Source organism: Mustela putorius, unplaced genomic scaffold (genome assembly GCF_011764305.1).
Source record: "Mustela putorius furo isolate JIRA1106 unplaced genomic scaffold, ASM1176430v1.1 tig00003909_pilon_pilon_pilon, whole genome shotgun sequence".
NCBI classification, from domain to species: Eukaryota; Metazoa; Chordata; class Mammalia; order Carnivora; family Mustelidae; genus Mustela; species Mustela putorius.
The window spans coordinates 39,239,500-39,262,066 of record NW_025422057.1 but is presented as its reverse complement, the minus strand read 5'-3'; the positions used below and the strand labels follow the sequence as shown (position 1 = coordinate 39,262,066).

At 36.4% G+C, this 22,567-nt stretch overlaps 1 protein-coding gene across 5 annotated transcripts in view; it reads left to right on the top strand.

The window, feature by feature from the left end:
* ZFAND4 (zinc finger AN1-type containing 4) overlaps positions 1-22,567 on the top strand; it is a 95,446-nt gene extending 72,879 nt beyond the window's left edge. For 4 of the 5 annotated variants that reach the window (XM_045068715.1, XM_045068717.1, XM_045068714.1 and 1 more), the window contains 4 exons: positions 10,272-11,447; positions 12,145-12,199; positions 20,544-20,661; positions 21,619-22,567. In XM_045068715.1, coding sequence (XP_044924650.1) covers positions 10,272-11,447; positions 12,145-12,199; positions 20,544-20,661; positions 21,619-21,754 — 1,485 coding nt within the window. In that variant the 3' untranslated portion in view covers positions 21,755-22,567. Of the gene's footprint in view, positions 1-10,271; positions 11,448-12,144; positions 12,200-12,269; positions 12,302-20,543; positions 20,662-21,618 lie in introns of all 5 variants that reach the window. The other variant, XM_045068716.1, reaches the window with a different exon arrangement.

Genomic DNA, 22,567 nt, shown 5'->3' with positions numbered 1-22,567 from the left:
TATTGATTTTTTTTGGTCTTCCTATATTCTGGATATAAATTTTTTTATCATACACACACACACACACACACACACACACACTACTCTGTTACTTTGCTTTTCACTCTATTAATAATTAATCCCTTTTTCTTTCTTAAAATATAATATATACATATAGTAAGGTTTATAGATCTTTAATGTACAGCTTGATGAATTTTTACCTTTATATACACTCATGTAGGTACAACCCAGATTAAAATAGGACCAGGTTTCCTTATAACCTTTCCCTACTCCCAGAAATAACTACTATTCTTACACTTGTCACCAAAAATTAGTTTTGCCACTTGTTGAACTTTGTATAAATAAATATCCTATTTTTTTTTTTTTGGTCTGATTTCTTTTGCCCAACATCATGCTTTTGTAAATCATCCATTTTGTGGGTATCACTTCATTCTTTTTTACTGCTAGGTACTATTGCATTGTATGATGATCCTTCTGTTTGTTTCTCTCCTTTTGATAGGTTCTGTTGTTTGTAGTCTTTGGCTTTCATCAGTAAAGATGCTTTCAACCTTCTTATATATGTTTTTGGTGGACATATGCACTCTTTTCTTTGGGGCATAAGCCTAGGAATGGACGTGTCATAGGTAGGTTTATGTGTAGCTTTAGTCACTATGCCAGACAGTTTTGCGGAAGCTCTGTAATTTTCCTTTCTCATTTAGATTTATAACCCCTCTAAAAAAAAAAAAAAAAAACTTAAAAAAGTGTAATGTGAAGTAGGGTAAAGAGAATTTCAAGTGGAGAACAATTGACCTAGCTCTATTGAAAAAAATTTCTTTCCCCACAATCTAAATGTTTATGCATCTAATAAAACACAAAGCAAAGGTGACAAAGAGAAATTGACAAATCCAGTTATTTTAGAATTATTCTACATTTACACTCTGAAAAAATTGATAGAAAAAGCTGGTGAGTCAGAAAGGATGTAAGAAGACATGAATAACTCTTATCAACCTACTTGTTCTAATTGACATTTACAGAATGCTCTACCTGAAAACAGCAGAATGTACATTCTCCTTACAGGCACTCAGAACATTTACTAAGATAAATCATATTGTTTGCTATTAAATGAGTCCCAGTAAATTTGAAAAGATTAAAATCATATAAGAAGTCTCTCTTATTATAATGAGATAAAGTTAAGAATCAGTACAGATATATGGAAAGTTTAATATTTTGGAAATAACATACTTTCAGTAATCAGTGGGTCAAAGAAATCCAAAGAGAAATTAAAAATCATTTTGCATGGAACAGAAATGTTCTGATAATGTGAATTACCTTTTTTAGTATGAAATCATTATTATGTTCTTAGAATGAACCACTCCTAGTTGTGACAAATTTTCCTTTTTATATCTTTATATTTTATTTGCTAATATTATATTTAGGACTTTTGTTTATCAGAGATACTGGTCTGTAATTTTTTTTTCTAACATACAGCAAAATTGAAAGAATTTTACAGTGAATACCCATTTATCTACCACCTAGATTTTATAATTAACATTTTTTAACAATTGTTTTTAGTTATGGTAAAATGTACATAAAATTTACTGTCTTAATCATTTTTAAGTTTACATGTAAAGGGTGTTAAGTACATTCATACTGTTTCACAATCAATCTTTAGAACTTTTTCATCATGCATACTGAAACTCTGTACTCATTAAACAATTCCCCATTTCCCTGCTCCCCCTGCAGTCCCTGGCAACCACAGTTTTGCTTTCTGTTTCTCTAAGTTTGACTCTCTAGATACCTTCTATAAAATGGAATCATGGTTTTTTTGTTGTTGTTGTTTTGTGAATGATTTCATTTAGTAATGTTCTCAGAATTCATCCATGTTGTTACATGCCATAATTTCCATATTTTTAAGGTTGAGTGTGTGTGTGTGTGTGTGTGTGTGTATGTATGTATAAAAATATATAATATTTTATTTACCCATGCATCTCTTGATGGAGATTTGTGTTGCTTCCACCTTCTGTCTGTTGGGAAGTCTTACCTTATACCACATATGTTGCTGCTAGCAACATGGGTATATAAATACCTCTTTGGGAGCAATCCTTTAAATATATACCCAGAATTGCAAGATCATATGGTAATTCTATTGTTAATTTTATGAGGAATTGCCATATTGTTTTCTAAAGTAGTTGTATGCGCCATCTTACAATCTGCTGATGGTACACCAAGTTTTCAGTTTTTCCATATTCACACCAACACTTGATGCTATTTTGTTAATTTTTAAAGAGTAGTCATCCTGATTAGTGTGAACTGATATCTCATTGCAGGTGATTTGCATTTTTCTAAAAATTAGTGATGTTGAGCATCCTTTCATGTGCTAGTTGACCATTTGTATATCTTCTTTGGAGAGATGTCTATTGAAGTCTCTGGTCCATTTTTGAATTAGGATATTTGTTTTTGTCATTGAGGTTTAAGAATTCTTTAGAAACATATTCTGGATATTAAAGTCTTAGGAGACAAATGATTTGCAAATATTTTCTCCTGTAGGTTGCCTTTTTACTCTGATGGTGGTATCCTTTGATACACCAAAATTTAAATTTCGATGTGGTCCAGTTTATCTATTTTTACTTTTGTTGCCCATACTTCTTTGGTTTCATATTCAAAAAATCATTGCCAAATCCAATGTCATGAAGCTTTTCCTTCTATTTTTTCCTAAAAGTTCTATAAATTTAAGTCTTATATTTAGATCTTTGGTACATTTTAGCTTATTTTTTATATGTGGTATAAGGTAAGACTCCAGCTTCATTCTTTTGTATGTGGATATCCAGTTTTCCCTGTTCCATTTGTTGAAGAAACAGTCTTTTCCCCTGGTGGTCTTGATGGAAGTCATTTGACCATATATGTGAAGGTTTATTTCTGGGTTATCTACTCCATTCCATTGGTCGATGTGTCTGTCTTTGTGCAAATACTACACTTTATTTTTCTATTGAAATATAATTGACATACAGTATCCTGTTAATTTTAGGTATACATCATAGTGATTCAGTCTTTTTATATATTATGAAATAATCCCCAGAATACAACTAGTTACCATCTGTCACCACACAAAGTTATTACAATATTATTAACTATATTTCCTATGCTGTACATTACATCACCATGACATTTCTTTTATAACTGGAAGTTTGTATCTCTTAATCCTCTTTACCTGTTTTGTCCCACCCAGCCCTGCCCCATTCTGATAACCAGCAGTTTGTTTCCTTTATCTTTGAGTTTGTCTCCATTTGCTTTTGTTGGATTGTTTTGTTTTTTAGATTCCATGTATAAGTGAAATCATATGGAAGTGGTCTTTCTCTGTCTGATTTATTCCACTTAAGCTAATACCTTCAAGGTCTATACATGTTGTTACAAATGGCAAGATTTCATTCTTTTTTTGGCTAATATTTCATTGCATATATATACCACATCTTGGTTTCTTCCATATCTTAGCTTTTGTAAATAATGTGACACTGAACATAGGAGCAAACATCTCTCTCTCTTGATGTTTCTATTTTCTTCAGGTCAGTATCCAGAAGTAGAATTTTGATGTACTGTATGGTAGTTCTGTTTTTAATTTTTTAAAAGATTTATTTATTTGCTTGAGAGAGAGCATGAGTGGAGGGAGGGGCAGAAGGCAAGGGAGAGAGAATCCTCAAGCAGCCCCCCTGCTGAGTGTAGAACCCAGTTGGGGGCTCACCCCAAGATCATAACCTGAGCCAAAATCAAGAGTCAGACACTTAAGCAAATGAGTCACCCAGGGTCTCCTATTTTTAATTTTTTGAGAAACCTCCTTACTGTTTTCCAGAGTGGCTGTACCAACTGGCATTCCCACCAAACATATGAGGGTTCGTTTTTCTGTATATCCTTGCTAATCTTTGTTATTTTAATTTTCCTGGTAATAACCAATTTGACAGATACGAAATGACATCTCATTGTAGTCTGGATTTGCCTTTCCCCGAAGATTAGTGATACTGAGCATCTTCTCATGTGCCTGTTGGCCATCTGTCTGTCTTCTTCAGAAGAATGTATATTCCAGTCCTCTGTCCATGTTTTAATGTGATGGTTGGTTGTTCGATATTAAGTTATGTAAGTTCTTTACATATTTTAGATATTAACCTCTATCAGATATATGATTTGCAAATATCTTTCCACATTCAGTAGGTTGCCTTTTTGTTTTGTTGCTTTCCTTCACTGTGTAAAAAAAGCTTTTTAGTTTGATGTAATCCCATTTGTTTGTTTTATCTTTTGTTGCCCTTGCCTAAGGAGACTGGCCCCCCAAAATATTGCTAAGACCATTGTCAAATAGCTTATTTCCTATGTTTTCTTCTAGGAGTTTTATAATTTCAGGTCTTAAATTCAAGTTTGAATCCATTATTTATTTATTTATTTATTTTTAAAAATTTTATTTATTTGTCAGAGAGAGAGAGAGCACAAGCAGAGGGAGTAGCAGGCAGAGGGAGAAGCAGGCTTCTTGCCTAGCAAGGATCCTGATGTGGGACTTGATCCTGAGACCCTGGAATCATGACCAGAGCGGAAGGCAGGTACTTAACCAACAGAGCCATCCAGGAGTCCTCATTTTGAATTTATTTTTGTATATGGTGTAAGGTACTGGTCTAGTTTCATTTTTTGAGAGTAGCACACTCTTGATTACTGTGTTGCTTTGTAATGAGTTTGAAATCAGGAAGTGAGAAACCTACAATTTTGTTAAGTTTGTTATGGCTATTTGGCGTTCCCTGAGGTTCCATATGAGTTTTAGCATAGATTATTCTAGTTTTGAAAAAAATGTAGTTGGGGGCGCCTGGGTGGCTCAGTGGGTTAAGCCGCTGCCTTCGGCTCAGGTCATGATCTCAGGGTCCTGGGATCGAGTCCCGCATCGGGCTCTCTGCTCAGCAGGGAGCCTGCTTCCTCCTCTCTCTCTCTACCTGCCTCTCTGCCTGCTTGTGATCTCTGTCTGTCAAATAAATAAATAAAATCTTTAAAAAAAAATGTAGTTGGGATTTTGATAGAGATTATATTAAATCTTTGTATTACTTTTGACTTATGGCTTATTTATAAGTGGCTGCCTTAGTTTCCAACATGTGGAATATTTATACATTTTTGTTATTGTCATTTACTTTCACTGTCATCAGAGAACATACTCTTAATGATTTCAAGCCTTTGATATTAGTTAAGGTTTGATTTGTGACAAAGCATATTGGTGCCACTTGTGTCCTTGAAAAGACTATGTAATGAGTCACTATATGTAATATTCTGTATGTATTAATTAGATCAAGTTTATTGTGTTGTTCAGATCTTCTGTATCCTTTCTAATGTTTTTGTAGGGGGTCTGTTTTCTCTCCATTTTTGAGAGAGGTTTATTTAAAATGTCTCCCTATTTTGTTATAGCTTTGTGTGTCTCCTTTTATTTTTATTTTGCGTATTTTGAAACTGTCATTTGATCTAATACAGATTTGTGTGATATCAAGGAATTGTAGTATCTAACATTTGTATTATTATAAAATGTTTTATCTCTAGTAATGCACTTTTACTAAAATCTACTTTGTCACTAGTAACATAGCTATCCTAGCTTTCTTTCCGTTGGTGTTTCTATTGTATATTCTTTCTCTTCTCTTACTTTCAATCTCTTCATGTCCCTATATTTAGGATTTGTTTCTTCTAACTGGTATGTGGTTAGTTTTATTATTTTTTAATTTTATCTTTTATTGAAGTATAGTAGACATACAATATATTATCTTTTTAACCTAAACTGACAAACTTAAGACTTTTATTTTACTTAAAGTTTAGTGTAATTACTGATATATTTTGATTTTTATCACCTTTGTTTTTGCTTAATCAGCTGTTTTGTTTCTTTTTCTTTCCTTCTTGTCCTTTTTTGGATTAGTTTATTTTTTCCTTATTTGGTTTTTGTTCTGCATTACTTTCTTGGTTATGGATCCTTAAACACTGGTTTTCCAGGTGATTACTCTGGAGATTAAAATGTGCAACCTCGGGGCGCCTAGGTGGCTCAGTGGGTTAAGCCGCTGCCTTCGGCTCAGGTCATGATCTCGGGGTCCTGGGATCGAGTCCCGCATCGGCTCTCTGCTCGGCAGGGAGCCTGCTTCCTCCTCTCTCTCTCTCTGCCTGCCTCTCTGCCTACTTGCGATCTCTCTCTGTCAAATAAATAAATAAAAATTTTAAAAAATATATATCCTTTAAAATGTGCAACCTTGACTATTAAATTCCAATAAAAATGATGTTTATTGCTTTCTTGTTAATGACAGAATTCTAGGAGTCTAACTCTACTTATATATTCAAATATCTTTTGTGTCATTGTTATCATATATTAATTTTACAAAAATTTTGAACTTCTCAAATTGTTTTATATTGCCAATATTTTACTCATATTTACCCACATATTAAGCTTTTCTGTTGCTCTTTACTCTTTTCTGCAATTATGTGCTTCCTTCAAGGATTATTTTACTTCTGTCTGAATCATTTCTCTTAGTAGGTCTTTTTCATTTAGGGTTCCTAACAATGGATTCTTTCAACTTTTGTCAGAAAACTTACTATTTTATCTTTTGTATTTTGAAAAATGTTCAGTCTTTCCGAAATGTTATAGGACCAGTACTGCGGACACCCATGTACCTGTACCTCGATTCACCAATTACCATTTTTACACATTGCTTTCTGTCCTTGTTTCTTCACCTGATTTATCTGGGAGTTAGTTGCCGATATCATTTCCCTGTAAGTACTTCATTTTGCATTTCTCGCTTAAGAACAAGGGTCTTTTGCCTAACCACAATTCAGTTATCATACACATGATTTATCCTTGGTACACATTATGTCAGCTACATTCCTGTTCCTCAGTGTCCAAGTAATGCACTTGATTTTATTTGTTTTGATTTTTTGCTATTTTCAATCTGGGATCCAGTCAAGAACCATGCATTGCATCTAGCTGTAATGTTTTCTTGGTCTCCTTTTATACAGAACTGTGTCTAGCTATGAAAGTCCTAGATGGTATCTTCTTCCATATGAGGCTGCTTCGTCTCCATTGCCAATCTGTTTCGGTTAGCCACCTTCAGCAAGTATTCTCGTTAGATCGCTGGATAACTTGCTGCCGCTTCTACATCGGCACTGCAGCTTCACCTTGCACTTTTATATTATGGAGACAGCTGCTTCTTTAAACCTCTACTAGCTTCAGACTTTCCTTCTGCACTGTCATTACCTCTGAACCATCATAGATTTGAAGAGAGTTAGGGCCTTGCTTTGGATTAGACTCTGGCTTAAGGGAATCTTGTGGCTGGTTTGATTTTCCATCCAGGCTACTAAAACTTTCTCCATTTTTGCAGTAAGGTTGTTTCACTTTCTTATCATATTTGAGTCCACTAGAAGAGCACTTTTTGTTTCCTTCAAGAAATTTTTCTTTACATTTACAGTCGGGCTGTTTGTAAGAGGCCTAGCTTTCAGCCTCTTTCAGCTTTCAACATGCTTTCCTCACTAAGCTTAATCATTTCTAGCTTTTGATTCAAAGTGAGAGATGCACAATTGTTTCCTTCACTTGAGCACTTCAAGGCTATTGTAGTTCTAATTTCAGTATTATTGTTTCTCAGGGAATAGGGAGGCCTAAGGAGTGGAGGAGAGTTGGGGGAATGGTCTGTTGGTGGAGCAGTCAGAACACACACAACATTCATCAGTGAAGTTTGCCATCTTGTATGGGCGGGATTCGTGGCACCCTAAAACAATTACAGTAACATCAGAGATCACTGATCACAGATAGCCACGATAAATATAATAACGGAAAAGTTTAAAATATTGTGAGAATCATCAAAATGTGACCCAGAGAAATAAAATGAGCAAGTGCTGTTGGAAAAATGTCTTCAATAGACTTCCTTGATGTGGGGTTGCCACAAACCTTCAATTTGTAAAGAGTGCAATATCTGTGAAGTTCATTAAAGCAAAGTATAATAAAATGAGATATGCCTATAATTTTTATTTACCCAAAGGAATATTAATCATTGTGTGTAGACAAAACTGAGGCTTTTGTGTGGCAAAGTAAGTGTCTTATTTCAAGAGCACCGTCTTTTCTTGGTATAGTGAAATGCAGTTTTTAAAAAATCAATAGTACTCTTTCATTGGAGGGTTGGGTTGTTGTGTTTTCTGATTTGGTAACTCCCTTTTGTGTCTATGGATCCTTACTTTTATTTTTTTTTACTGCCTTCTTTATCTTCGCTAACAAGTTCTCAATGGAGAACTTTGAGTTTACCCCTACTTCCCCCAGAAGTCATGTCTTCTTGAAGCTATCTCCTTATTTCTGAACAGTTTCAGGTCACTTGCCTTTGGTTTCCCAGCAGCTCATGTTTTAATATCCTAGATCTTGGGATGCCTGGGTGGATCAGTCAGTTAAGCGTCTGCCTTTGGCTCAGGTCATGATCCCTGGGTCCTGGGGTGGAGTGCCATATTGGGCTCCTTGCTTAGTGAAGATCCTGCTTCTCCCTCTGCCTGCTGCTCCCCCTGTTCGTGCTTGCCCATCCTCCTTCCCTCTCTCACTCTCTCTGACAATAAATAAATAAATAAATAAATAAATATTAATATCCTAGATCTTAAACCTCTTTTCAGTGTTTTCATAATCAAGTGGGATTTTCTCTTTTAAGGGTTTATTTTATGGCCGTTCCATCAGCCCTGGGTTATCTACACCTCTCTTTTTCTTCCATTCTTCTTTTCCTTCCTCTCACCCTCTCTTTCCCTCCCTCTTTTCTCCCTTCCTCTGTCCCTCTCTGTCTTACTCCCTTTCTTCCTTCTTTTCTGGCTCAACATATTTTCTTGTCTCTCAGCACAGGCATAAGCTTTGCAGATGAGTCTCCTAGATTTGGATATTTTTCTCCTTATAAGTAATTTGAAGTTAATTTTATCTGTCACCTGGTTTTGATGAAGGCATGAGTTATGGGTTGTTTTATTTGCTTATTTGCTTGTTGATTTGTATTGTTTTTTGGAGGACACATGGAGAAATTCAGATTTAGGCAACCACCCATTAATCTCAACAGCCCAGAAGTCATCACCTTTATTTCTGAAACATATTTTTGTTGAGTAGAGAATTGTAGTTTGATAAGACAGTGCCCCTAGAGTATAAGCAGCTGCAGGAGCCAGCATCTCTTTCCAAGGTTGTTCTTTCTTTATAGTTTTAGCTCCTCTGTTTCTTGCCTTAACTGGTGTCCACTGAAGTATCTGGCTTTTCTTGTATTTTTAGGTTGGGAGTGTTGTTTAGGTCATCAGGTGTTCCATCCTTTCCTGATGCACATTTCAGCCAATATCTTGAGGCTTGATATCCTTGATTTTTAAGTTTATCCATAACATCATGAATTGTCATGATACTTGCATTAGAACTTAGTGTATGGAGGACCTCTAGACCACTCCCCAGTTCTATCATTTGCTATGAAGACTCACAGTACTAGCATATAGTTGCATTCATGGTTAAGATTTATTGCAGCAAAACGGTATGAAGTAAAATCTTCAAAGGGAAAAGGCTCATGACTCAAATCTGGAGGAAACCAAGGACAAGCTTTCCAGAATCCTTTCCTAGAAGAGTCTCATGGGGTATGCTTTATTCCTCTATCAATGAGTTGTCTCAGCACATCTGTAGAATATTATCTATTAGAGACTCTGTGCCCAGGGGTTTTATCAGGGGCCATTGATATAGACAGCCTCTGCTTAACATGTACCAAAATTCCAGACTCCCAGAAGGAAAGCTGGTATTTAGCAAAAATGATATTGCTTATACCAACAGGTTAGGCACTTTTCAGTGAGGGTGGTGGGAACGCTCTTGAAATATAAGTTCCTAGAAGCTAGCCAAGGGCCAACCTTGCAAGCAGGCCTTTGTGAGGATAGCAGTTTAGACCTGTTACCTCTTTTCTGTAGTGCCTATATAGTCAACACCTGTTCATCTTACTAGGAAAAATTGTTGGGGATCTAAAATAGATTGGTGATATCCTATCTCCTATAAATCAGTAAGTTTTTTTCTCAGCAAAACTCTGACAAATAATCAGTAGTGAGGAAAATAAAACAAAATTCGTTTTCTTTACCATTCTCAAGAAATCATTCCTCAGTGAAGAAAGAGAGCAAATTTCTTCTGTCCTAAGCTTAAAATTTTAATCTTTTAAGACAAATTATGGTTATCAAAATGCCAGTGTTGCATAAATAACATTTTCTTCCTTCATTAGTTTTTGTTAATAGGTAGACAAAATGACTGTGAGAAATTATATATTCACTCTTTTTTTTAGCCTAAAAAAGCTGTCAAGGTAAAACCTCGTCCACCTATAGCTCCTCGACCTTCTAGTAGTTCCACGGCAGCTGCTCGCCACAGATTGTTAAGGGTTCTCCCCCACATTGGGCAGTCTTGTTTACCTTCTCCTCGGAATGCATGTCTACCTGAAACTTCCAACAATGCAGTTTCAAGTTTGGCAACTTTGCCCCCTGCCGATAGACCCCTATCATCTATCACTAGTGATTTTCTTAAGGAAGATGACAACTGGGAGAGTAAGACACTGTCTCATTCCAATAGTAGCATCAAACTATCACCTCAGATACCCCACATGGAATTGGAAAATGACAAAGAGCTTGCTGATTCTGTTCTCCACCTTGGATCATCCCTGCCTAGGCGGACAAAACACTTTTCAGGAAATTTGTCATCTAATAATGAAGATGACACTGTTTTATTTTCAACTTCAGAAGAAGGTGTAACTGAAGAATCACTTCTGCCTGAAGTGGGCTCATTTGCTACATTTAGAGAAGGAAACATTGATGAACAGAGCAGTGGCTTAGAAGTCACACAGAAGGTAAATCCAGAGTTCTTACTCACTAATGATGATAAAGGGTTGAAAGCTGCAGAGCAGCATCTTAAACATGTTGCAAGAATGTTGAGTGGTGAATCAGTAGAAACTACAGTTCTCAACCACCGTGAATTAAGTCCTCACAAGAATAGACTCTTGTCACCTCTTCGCTGTTCTACACCAATGTCACTCCATAATTCTCTGGTGAAATCACAGAGACAGTCCAAATGTTTTGAGTCTGGGAATCTCCAGTCTTCTGCATCACAAAACGTGCTTCGGTCATTGGATGTTCGAAATGTAACTGATTCTTCTTTCTCTAGGACTACTCGCTTTCGAGCTGTTAAAGTTGATTCACCCGGGAAAAGATCTGATGTTATTTCTAAAGTTGAGGCTCGGGATATCACAGAAATGGCTAACAAGGCTTCCAAAGAGCCTGTTGGTTGTGTAAATAATATAGGTTTTCTTGCTTCACTGGCCCGGAGCGCAAGCAGAGATAGCTTACAGAGCACACGTGGAGCAGGCAGGCTTCGGACCTCTGGAATCGGGCTGTCTACAAGCCTCCAGCATTTTCAGGAGGAAAATCTTAGGAAAAGTTCTCCCCAGGTAGAACCTACAGATTTTTTTCTAGTAAGTATTTGCCTTTCAGTATGTTCTACTCGTTATCTTTATAGTCATTCAACATATTTAAAATTTGTTTTTTTGCTTACGTAAGTAAGGAAGTGTAAGGATGAATTCTTTTCATAAGTTTCTTTCACAATGTTTATCTAGTTTGTAGAAAATATATTTGACTTGAATTTTAAATGTTTTAGTCCTAAATTGAGAGCTGTAATTTGAAAATAATTCTGTGTAAACAATTTATGACATATTTTTATGCTGAATATTTTTATTAATTTTTCCCAAATAAGAACTTTTATTTATACCATCAGATTTCATTCTCTTAAGGAAAAATAGTAAGTACAATATTGCTCGATTGGAGAAACAGAGTCCAAATTAATTTAATTAAAATGTTAATTAAATGAAAGCCTAATAGCATTTCCATGATAAAATAAAACCACAAGAGTCTTTAAACTGCTGGAGAGGGATATGGGAGGGGCATGGGGTAATTAAGTGCCCTACATTAAGGAGGGCACGGGATGTAATGAGCACTGGGTGTTACATGCAACTGATGAGTCACTAAATTCTACCCCTGAAATTAATAATACACTAAGTGTTAACTAACATGAATTTAAATAAAGTCTTAAAAAAATACAAGTATTTCATGTTTAGTGATCTTTTCTTCTGTTCATTAACTTACCACTGTAGATGTTTTGTGTTTTAATTATAGTCTCCCCGTGGTATTGGAATGAATGGAAATAACACAGCAGCAGGGAAAAGAGTAGGTAAGCTGCTGATAATTCTGAAAATATAAGCCTAACAATGATTTCATTATGCATGCTGTTGTATTTTCAGAGAGAAATAAGAAAAGAAGAACATTCTTTGTGGTATGTATGGAGTAAACTCTCCCTAAACTTTTTTCCACTTAAGAAAATGCTTATGAAAACTCACTGTAGGACATATTTGAAGAATAAGGCAAAAATTGGAATTGAGTTCTCTGTTGCCTGGGAAAAAATATGGTCCATGTGAAAAGACAAGAAGAATGAAGAACTAACATGTAGTTCCCAGCCCTCTCAGTTACTGGCCACTCTACAGCCATTCTGGGCTGCTGGGTGGGTTTTGTGAAAGTATCCTAGAGAGGTGTGTCTTAATATCATGATCCAATATCAAGGATGGCTTTATTAAGATCTCCTTTTCATGAATCAGATTATTTCTGGGTAAAAGGAAAGGAGAGTCCTTGAGCCAGCCCTTTCCAAAGCACAGTAGCAGAAGTGACTATAACATTAGCACTTCCTTCTTTCAGGAACACCTTAAAAGTGCACTGGCCCACCTGGTGGGTATTATAGAGGGCACGGATTGCATGGAGCACTGGGTGTGGTGCAAAAATAATGAATACTGTTATGCTGAAAATAAAAAATAAATTAAAAAAAAAAGTGCACTGGCCCATCCTTATTTCCAGGGCAGCTGTTGTTTTCTCATCTTTTATGGTTTAATACCCAGACTAGGGGTGGGAACTCATTACCAAAGATGTACCACTTTTGTAGTCCCTTGAGGAGTTCTCAAGGATACTTTATAAAAGTCTGTAAAACAGATCTGACAACCAATATAATATATATTATGGTTATCACATGAGTTTTATGCCTTTAAAGAGATACTTAGGGTTTGTTTTTCACTGCTGTGTAAGACCCAAAGTTTTAAAGTCTTAATATATATACTTTTTTCAATTTTGCATTGTGGTAAGATATACATAACATAAAATTTACCATCTTAACCATTTTTAAGCATATAACCCAGTGACGTTAAGTACAGTCACACATTCACATTGTTGGAGAATCCATTTCCAGAACTCTTTATCTTGAAAAAACTGAAACTCTGTATCCATTGAACACTAACTTCTCGTTTTCCCCTCACCCCAGCCTCTAGTAGCCACCATTCTACTTTCTCTCTGAATAATTTTAATTGCTTTAAGCGTCTAATATAAGTGGAACCATATAGCATTTGTCTTTTTGTGTCTGGCTTACTTCATTTAGCAGGGTTCATCTGTGTTGTAGTGTGTGTTAGAATTTCCATACATTTTAAGGCAAATAATACTCCATTGTGTGTATATATACAGCATTTTGCTTATCCGTGTATCTCTAGATGGAGACCTGTGTTGCTGGAGACCTGTGTTGCTTCCACATTTTAGCTCTTGTGAAGAAGGCTGTTACAAACATGGTTGCCCATAGATGTCTTTGAGACCCTCCTTTTTTTTCCCCTGATCTTAGACAAAGGAGCAAAGGCAATACAATGAAGCAAACATAATTTCTTTTTTTTTATTTATTTCTTTTCAGTGTAACAATTTATTGTTTTTGCACCACACCCAGTGCTCCATGCAATCCGTGCCCTCTCCAGTACCCACCACCTGGCTCCCCCAACCTCCCCCCACCCCCCGCCCCTTCAAAACCCTCAGGTTGTTTTTCAGAGTCCATAGTCTCTTATGGTTCACCTCCCCTTCCAATTTACCCCAACTCCCTTCTCCTCTCTAACACCCCTTGTCCTCCATGATATTTGTTATGCTCCACAAATAAGTGAAACCATATGATAATTGACTCTCTCTGTTTGACTTATCTCACTCAGCATAATCTCTTCCATTTCTGTCCATGTTGATACGAAAGTTGTGTATTCATCCTTTCTAATGGAGGCATAATACTCCATAGTGTATATGGACCACATCTTCGTTATCCATTCGTCCATTGAAGGGCATCTTTGAGACCCTCTTTTTAATTCTTTTGAGTATGTACTTGGAAGTAGAATTGCTGGCTCATATGGTGATTGCATTTTTAATTTTTTGAGGAATTGCCATACAGTTTTCCATCGTGGCTGCACTATTTTACATTACCACTAACAGTGTGCAAATTCCAGTTTCTCCATATTCATAAGAACACTTCTTATCTTCTGGATTTTTGTTTGTGTGTGTGTTTTTCGATAATGGACCTCCTAGTAGGTATAAGGTAGTATCTCCTTGTGGTTTATCACATCCCTGATGATTAGTGACGTTAGGTATATTTTTTTTGAGCTTAGCTATTTGTACATCTTTGGGGAAATGTCTGTCAGATGTTTTGCCCAATTTTAAATTGGGTTGTTTTAGGGTTTTTTTGTTGTTGCTGAGTTTTAGATATTCTTCATATATTCTGGATACCGATCCCTTATCAGATATATAATTGGCAAAGATTTTCTTCTGTTCTGTAGGTTGCCATTTTACTCTGACAGTGTCTTTTTTTCTTATTTTAAGATTTTATTTATTTATTTATTTATTTGAAAGAAAGAGTGAGAAAGAGAGAGTGTGAGCAGGGTGAAGGGCAGAGGGAGACGGAGAAGCAGACTCCCTACTGAGCAGGGTGCCCAAAGCCCAGCTCCATCCTGGTATTCTGGGATCATGACCTGAGCCAAAGGCAGATGCTTAACTGACTGAGCCACCCAGGTGTCCCTGACAGTGTCTTTTTTTTTTTTAAGATTTTATTTATTTATTTGACAGACAGAGATCACAAGTAGGCAGAGAGGCAGGCAGAGAGAGAGAGAGAGAGAGAGAGAGAGAGAGGAGGAAGCAGGCTCCCCGCAGAGCAGAGAGCCAGATGTGGGGCTCGATCCCAGGTCCCTGGGATCATGACCTGAGCCGAAGGCAGAGGCTTTATCCCACTGAGCCACCTAGGCGCCCCCCTGACAGTGTCTTTTGATGGACAATAGTTTTTAATCTTCATGAAGTCCGGCTTTACTGTTTTTTTTTTCCTTTGGTGCCTCTGACTTAGATGTTGTGTCCAGTAACTCATTGACAAATTAGGGGTGCTTGGGTGGCTCAGTCAGTTAAGCACCTGCCTTCAGCTCAGATCCCAGAGTCCTGGGACCAATCCCCACCTCGGACTCTGCTCAGTGGAGAGCCTGCTTCTCCCTGTCTCTCTGCCTGTGACTCTCCCTGCTTCTGTGCGTTCTCTCTTTCTCTCCTTCTCTCTCTCTGTGTCAAATAAAATCTAAAAAATAAAATAAAAAATAAATTATTGCCAAATTCACTGTTATGAAGCTTTCCCCCTATATTTTCTAGGCGTTTTATAGTTTTAGGTCTTATAGGTCGGTCTTTGATACACTTTGAATTAACTCCTTAATGTATATATTTTTGTATATGGTGTAATGTCAGGGTCCAGCTTTCTTCTTTCTCATGTGTATATCCAGTTTTTCCAGTGACATTTATTAAAAAGACCATACTCTCCCCATTGAATGGCCATCGGAGTTCTTGTCAAAAATCATTTGACTCTATATGTGAAGGTTTCTTTCTGGGTTCTTTTTTTTTTTTTTTTCTGGGTTCTTTATTGCCTTTATTTATGCAGTACCACAATGTTACTGTAATATATCTATGTTTAATTCTAATTTGGCCTTTGGTGGTACTTCTCTTTTCTTCTCACTCTTCTTCTGAAGTTGCTGTTGCTGAGGTCACCAAAGATGTCCACAGTTTCAAATCCAGTGGATACTTCTGTATCCTTATCTTGTTTGATTGTTGTGGCCCCCCTTCTTGAAATAGTTTGTTTCTTTTCCTTTGTTTCTCTTTTTTAAAATTTCTTCTTCTTTTTTTAATTCTGGGCTATCGTATTGTTGTAGATTTTTGTTTTGTTTCATTTTTTTAAACCTGAGTTTCTTTTTTGACTTGTTTTACCAGCTTTTTGCTTATCTCCAGGTATATACTCTTTTGGTTGATTTCATTTAAGTCAAGCCATCAACTGCTACCTGCAGTTATCATCACCTGAACAGAGCTGTGTAACTTACTGCCATTTCATTTCAGTAATAACTGTATCATCCTGAATTTCCTTGAGTCTGTGAGAGTTTGATATAAGTTTTATTTAATTGATTTGCTAAGTTCTTCCATTGGTTTTCTTTGCTTTTAACTTACAGGGTCTCCCTTGGAAATCTTATCCACCGTGTAGTCATCATTTTTAGGCAGAGATTACTGCCTACTAGCATCCAGAACTGGCATCCAGAACACTACTCTTATTACTTTGTTGGCTATCTTTTCCGTTGGGTAAATTTTTATAGATCATTGTCTTAGATCAGTTATTAGGCTAGGAAATACCAAACAAGTGAGTTATTCTAAATAACTTTAACCTTGTTTTGAAAAGCAACTTTTCACATTGGAATTACTATATTACTCTATTTTCTTTATTCATATGTCCAATGCACATGAGAGAAGGCTTCAGAGAGGAATTGATAATTGATGATATGTTCTTACAAGATGAGTGGAGTTTTTCTGGGTTGACAAGGTGGAATCGAGCATTTTAGAAGAGATTGCACCTATGAGTGGGTCTGGTGCTTCATTGAAGAGTGGGTATGATGTGGTAAATGACAGAAAATGGCTCTGGAAGTCAGAAAGATATCATACTGGACATATAAGACCCCGGATGGCACTGTAAAAAATAGTAGGAAACATGTATACTAGTGATCAATCCTGTCATGGAATAGATGACTTATAAATTGTTTTATTTAGAACATTTATTTAAGGATGCCTGATGGCCCAGTCAACTAAGTGTCTGCCTTTGGCTCAGGTCATGATCCCTGGGCCCTGGGATCGAGTACTGTATCAGGGACTTCTCTCTGCTTCTCCCTCTCCCTGCCTCTGGCCCCCGCTTGTGCTTGCTCTCTCTCTGAAAAATAGTGCTCTCTCTCTCTTTGAAAAATAAATAAATAAAATATTTTTTAAAATAAAAGATTTATTTAAAAAGTTTTATTTATGTAAAAAGATAGAAGCATATATGGAAACTACTCTCATAGAAGAAGACTGCATTTGTGTTCCTGCAAACTCATTCTTGTCACTACTGTGTTGTATGTTTCTGCACATTCACAAAAGTTCTTGAATGAAAACAGTTTGGGAAACATTAAGTAAAGCAATTCCAAGGAAAGAAAAAAAATGAAAATACGACTACACTGAACCAAATTATTATCTAAATTATTAGAAGGATATTCTAAACCTGAATTTCAAAGATAATTGCAATTAGATAAGTTTCAGAGGATATCTGGTACTATATGCCTCTTCTGTGTGTCCTTTGCAAATGCTTATCTTACTTTCATTTTTTAAGAAGTGGAAAGTACCCCATCACCTTCTTCTTGATAATAACTCTAAGTGTACTTGAAGAAGAAAGTGTTTATTAGCTGAGTTAGCATCATGGCACTATTGGGAGCCATTCACTTTGTTTTCAGTTTTGTTTCTACCATAAGGAGTCATTCAGTTAGTGTCCAATTTTGTGTATAATTTTAGGCAAGATCTAGGAAAGTATTTCAGGCTGGTAATAAAGCTGACTTAATTTTCCTGGGTTTATATATCCAGTCCCCAATCTGGGTGGCAAAAGGTATAGCACCAATTCATTGTAATTACAATTTTTTGAACGCTTGAAGGATTTTCAATGCCATATAAACATTTAGCCCAGGCCTTCCAAACCTTCTTCAGTAGTGAATAGGTACCAGTACCATTGAGACTATCATTTTTCTTCTCATTCTTTCCCCCTTGTTTTTGTTTTCTTTGTTTGTTTCTTGCTTCTTGGCCTTTTAGTGCCACAAGGCACAGTGTGCTTGTACTGCTATTGTTAACAACTGTGGGCAGTGACTTTGAGCCTGTATGCTTGAGTCAGGTTTGTTGGAATTTTGCTCAGTTGTAAGAGTATTTCACTTAGTAATGAAAAGAAATTGAATGCAAGTTGGTGCAGCCACTTTGGAAAACAGTGTGGAAGTTCCTTAAGAAATTAAAAATAAAATAAAAGAAAGAAATTAAAAATAGAGCTACCCTAGCACTCTGCAATTGCACTACTGGGTATTTACTCCAACGATACAGATGTAGTAAAAAGAAGGGCCAGTGTTCATAGCAGCAACGGCCACAGTCACCAAACTGTGGAAAGAGCCAAGATGCCCTTCAACAGGCAAATGGATAAAGAAGATATGGTCCATATATTCAATGGAGTATTTTGCCTCCATCAGAAAGGATGAATACCCAACTTTTGCATCAACATGGACGGGACTGGAGGAGATTATGCTGAGTGAAATAAGTCAAGCAGAGAGAGTCAGTTATCTCATGGTTTCACTTGTGGAGTATAAGGAATAATATGGAGGACATTGGGAGATGGAGAGAAGGGCGTTGGGGGAAATCAGTGGGGGAGACGAACGATGAGAGACTGTGGACACTGAGAAACAAACAGGTTTTGGAAGGAAAGGGTTGGAGGGTTGGGTGAGCCTGGTGGTGGGTATTAAGGAGGGCACGTATTGCATGGAGCACTGGATGTGATGCATAAACAATCTTGGAACACTGAAAAAATGAAAGTTAAAAATAAAGATTTAATTATTTCTTTTCTTTTCTTTTTATTTCTTTTTAAAGATTATATTTATTTATTTTGGAGACAATGAGAGAAGGGACGGTGGGACAGGTGGGGAGGGAGAAAGAATTTGAAGCAGACTCCACATTGAGCAGGGATCCTGATGTGGGACTTGATCCCAGGACACTGAGATCATGACCTGAGTCAAAGGCTTAACCAACTGATCCACCCAGACACCCCTGATTTAATTATTTCTTATGTGATGACATGTGCTTTTTTAAAAATTATGTTCAATTAGCCGACATACAATACATCATTAGCTTTTGGTATAGTGTTCTGTGGTTCATTAGTTGTGTATAACACCCAGTGCCCATCACCACACATGCCCTTCTCAATACCATTACCCTGTTACCTCTTCCCCCAACCCCTGTCCCTTCTGTAACCCTCAGTTCGTTTCCCGGAGTTCAGAGTCTCCTATGGTTTATCTCCCTCTCTGATTTCTTCCCATTCAGTTATCCCTCCCTTCCCCTGTGGTCATCCACACTATTCCTTATGTTCTACATGAAACCATATGATAATTGTCTTTCCCTGCTTGACTTATTTCACTTAGCAGAATCCCCTCCAGTTCCATCCACATCAATGCAATTGTTTTTTGTTTTTTTTTTTTAAGTTAAAAAATCAAGTTATGGGGCGCCTGGGTGGCTCAGTCATTAAGCATCTGCCTTCGGCTCAGATCCTGATCCCAGAGTCCTGGGATCGAACTCCACACTAGGCTCCCTACCTGGTGGGAAGACTGCTTCTCCATCTCCCACTCCCCCTACTTGTGTTTCCCCTCTCGCTGTGTTTCTCTCTGTCAAATAAATAAATAAAATCTTTTTTAAAAAATCAAGTTGTTACAATAGTACAAAATTTAGTAAATATTTTTTGGGAAGGTAGTAGTACTGTGAAATTGAGCAGTGTACCATATTAATCACTGTTGATTATGGGATATTTAATATAATTATAACATTTAAATTTTTCAGAATGTTTTTTACGTGTGAGAACTGAGTTGACCTTAAAACACCTAGAAACCTAAGGGAGAAAAATACATGTTACATTGTCTTAAAAATGAATAAATTGAAGTTTTGAAAGAATAAATAGGGGCGCCTGGGTGGCTTAGATGGTTAAGCAACTGCCTTTGGCTCAGATTGTGATCTCCAGGTCCTGCGATCAAGCCCATTAACCTGCCAGCTCAGCTAGGAGACTGGGGAGTCCGGGGAGTCAGCTTCTCTGTGCCGCCTCTCCTTCTGCTTGTGCTCTCCCTGTCTTTCTCTCTCAGATGAATAAAACCTTAAAAAAAAAAAAAGAATAAATAACTTACTTGTAGTTTGATGAATATAATTTCAATGGTAATCAGGACTAAAAGACCAGTTTCATGATACTCTGGTGTTCCTTCTTGGTGTAAAAGAATAGGGTTACATTGTTTCAGAGGCCTCATAAAGATGATTTTGACCCAGACATTTTCTTTTGATTCTCTGTCAAAGTTTGATATACTTTACAATTACCAATTGTCGTTGGAAGTAATCAGAAACGTGCCAGTGTGTACAGAAGTCCTGAAAATACAAGTCTCAGTCAGAAGAAACCTATAACAGTTCTATTGGATCTTCACTTGTAGATTCTATAGTTAATTTTGTATATAAAAATAACACAAATTAATTTCTTATGGCAAGGAAGTTTCCTGTGACAGGGATGTGTTTCATGTTTTGCCTAATACTATTTCACATTTAAAATCCTGTGCCTGTATTAATCAGGGTATCCTTTCTTTAAACAGGAGAATGTACTCATCACCTCCCACCTGTGAATGCCCCCATTCAGACAAAGAAGAAAGCAACAAAGCATTGTTTCCTTTGTGGGAAGAAAACTGGACTGGCTACTAGCTACGAATGCAGGCAGGTTGGCTGGCTGGAAAAGCTGAGATGCTTTCTTTGTGGTGACCCAGTGTAGGGATACAGTATAAAACACTCTTTAAACTGGCTATTCATTAACATCATTAAGATGATATTCAAATAGCAGTCCTCAGTTCAGCTCCTAATTGGCTGAAGAGTAAGTAGACAGCTCCTGAGTTTATAAATCATGAGATCCTCTCCTGTTACTTCAAGTTAGGAGATTTAAATCAATGGGAGAATAGACTTTCTTTGTCACATGATAGATATGCTTGTTTTTTTTTTTAATATAACTTTGGAAGAACCCATCCTCCAAGATTCTATTTGAAATTGAACACAAAAGGGACTAAATTTATTGTACTGTTAATTTAACTATTATATGGTACAGTTTAATTTGAAAACATGAATAATACATTCACAAAAATTAATGAGTTTTCTCATAATTATCTCATTAGCATTGATTAATATGCTCTGAGGATAGTATCTGCCCTTAGTTTGAGTGCAGGCATTAAAATGAGCTGCTACTTCACAGAGTACTTTTTATTCAAATAGAAATAGCTCATCTTATTTGTTAGAAATATTTAAAAGTCCTTTAATAATTAGGTTTTATGTGATTTTCTTTTGAGACTGAATTTCTCACAAATTCAGTTCTCCCAGGTTTACTAGATAAGAGAAATGATAGACATATTTGCCAGCTTTTGCAGTTTTACTGCTTCATAAAGATCTGTATCCGGTTTCATTTCATAATAGGTTCTTTATTACAAACTCATATTCATGGACAGTTAACTTTTTCTTTTTGGGGTACTTGTGCTGGTTTATGAACACAAGGGAAATGTCAGTGATGGAAATTGCTAAGAGAATCAGAGGGCTCCTGTTGGATACCTGAAATCAAGCTCTGATCTTCCAAAGAGATGAGCCTCTATAGAAATGTGACCATTCACATGGACTTTTTTTGTGCTTTAGATGTGGAAACAACTTCTGTGCATCTCATCGCTATGCAGAAACTCACGGCTGCACCTATGATTACAAGAGTGCAGGGAGGAGATACTTACAGGAGGCAAATCCTGTGGTTAACGCACCCAAACTTCCAAAAATCTAGCTCTTGCTCTGCGCCTAGGAATTGTATTACAATGACAGAAGAAGTATTGTTCAGACTGCATTATTTTTGTTCGACTCTAAAAGATTTGCCAAATGACAAAACCATACAATGCATACTGTTGGAGAAAGAATACTACTGTATTTGACATCTTTATCCTTTGGTGAATCGAAAGTTTTAAAAAGTAGTTTTAAAAACTTTATAATGATTTAGCTTTGTTATTGCATGTCTTGTGTTAACTATTTTATATTTGATATTGCAATTTCATAGACAAGTCTTCAAAAGATGCACTTTAGGAAGTTATCACTGACCATGTAACCAGCTTCCACATTGTACAGAAATGTGCCGCCATGCAGCGGCTCTAATCACATCCACCACTTTTTTGAGGGGTGTGGGGCGGGGGGTGGGGATTTGTTTTTTTTTTTTAAATCCCATGTGTGAAAATTTATTGAGTTTGCCAGCAAGTTCCTTTTTATTTCAAGCTACTTTTTATAAAAAAAGAACATTTTGTTTCTCAGTGTGATTTTAACACATGTATATTTCTTCCATATTCAGATTGGCATTCAGATATGTATCCATTCTATAAAACACATCATGTTAATCATACTATATATTTCTTAAAATACTACTTTTTGAGTAGTATTTTTGAGTAGTTTTACAATACAAGGGGTCTCAGTTGTTGCCATTAAATACTGAATCCAACTTTTCACTTTTTGAAAAATGGCTACATTTAAAACAAAATCTTACAACTTGATTTGTTTTTCTTATAAGTTGAGTGCTATTACCAGGAGAAATTCAAATAAATATTCATTTTCA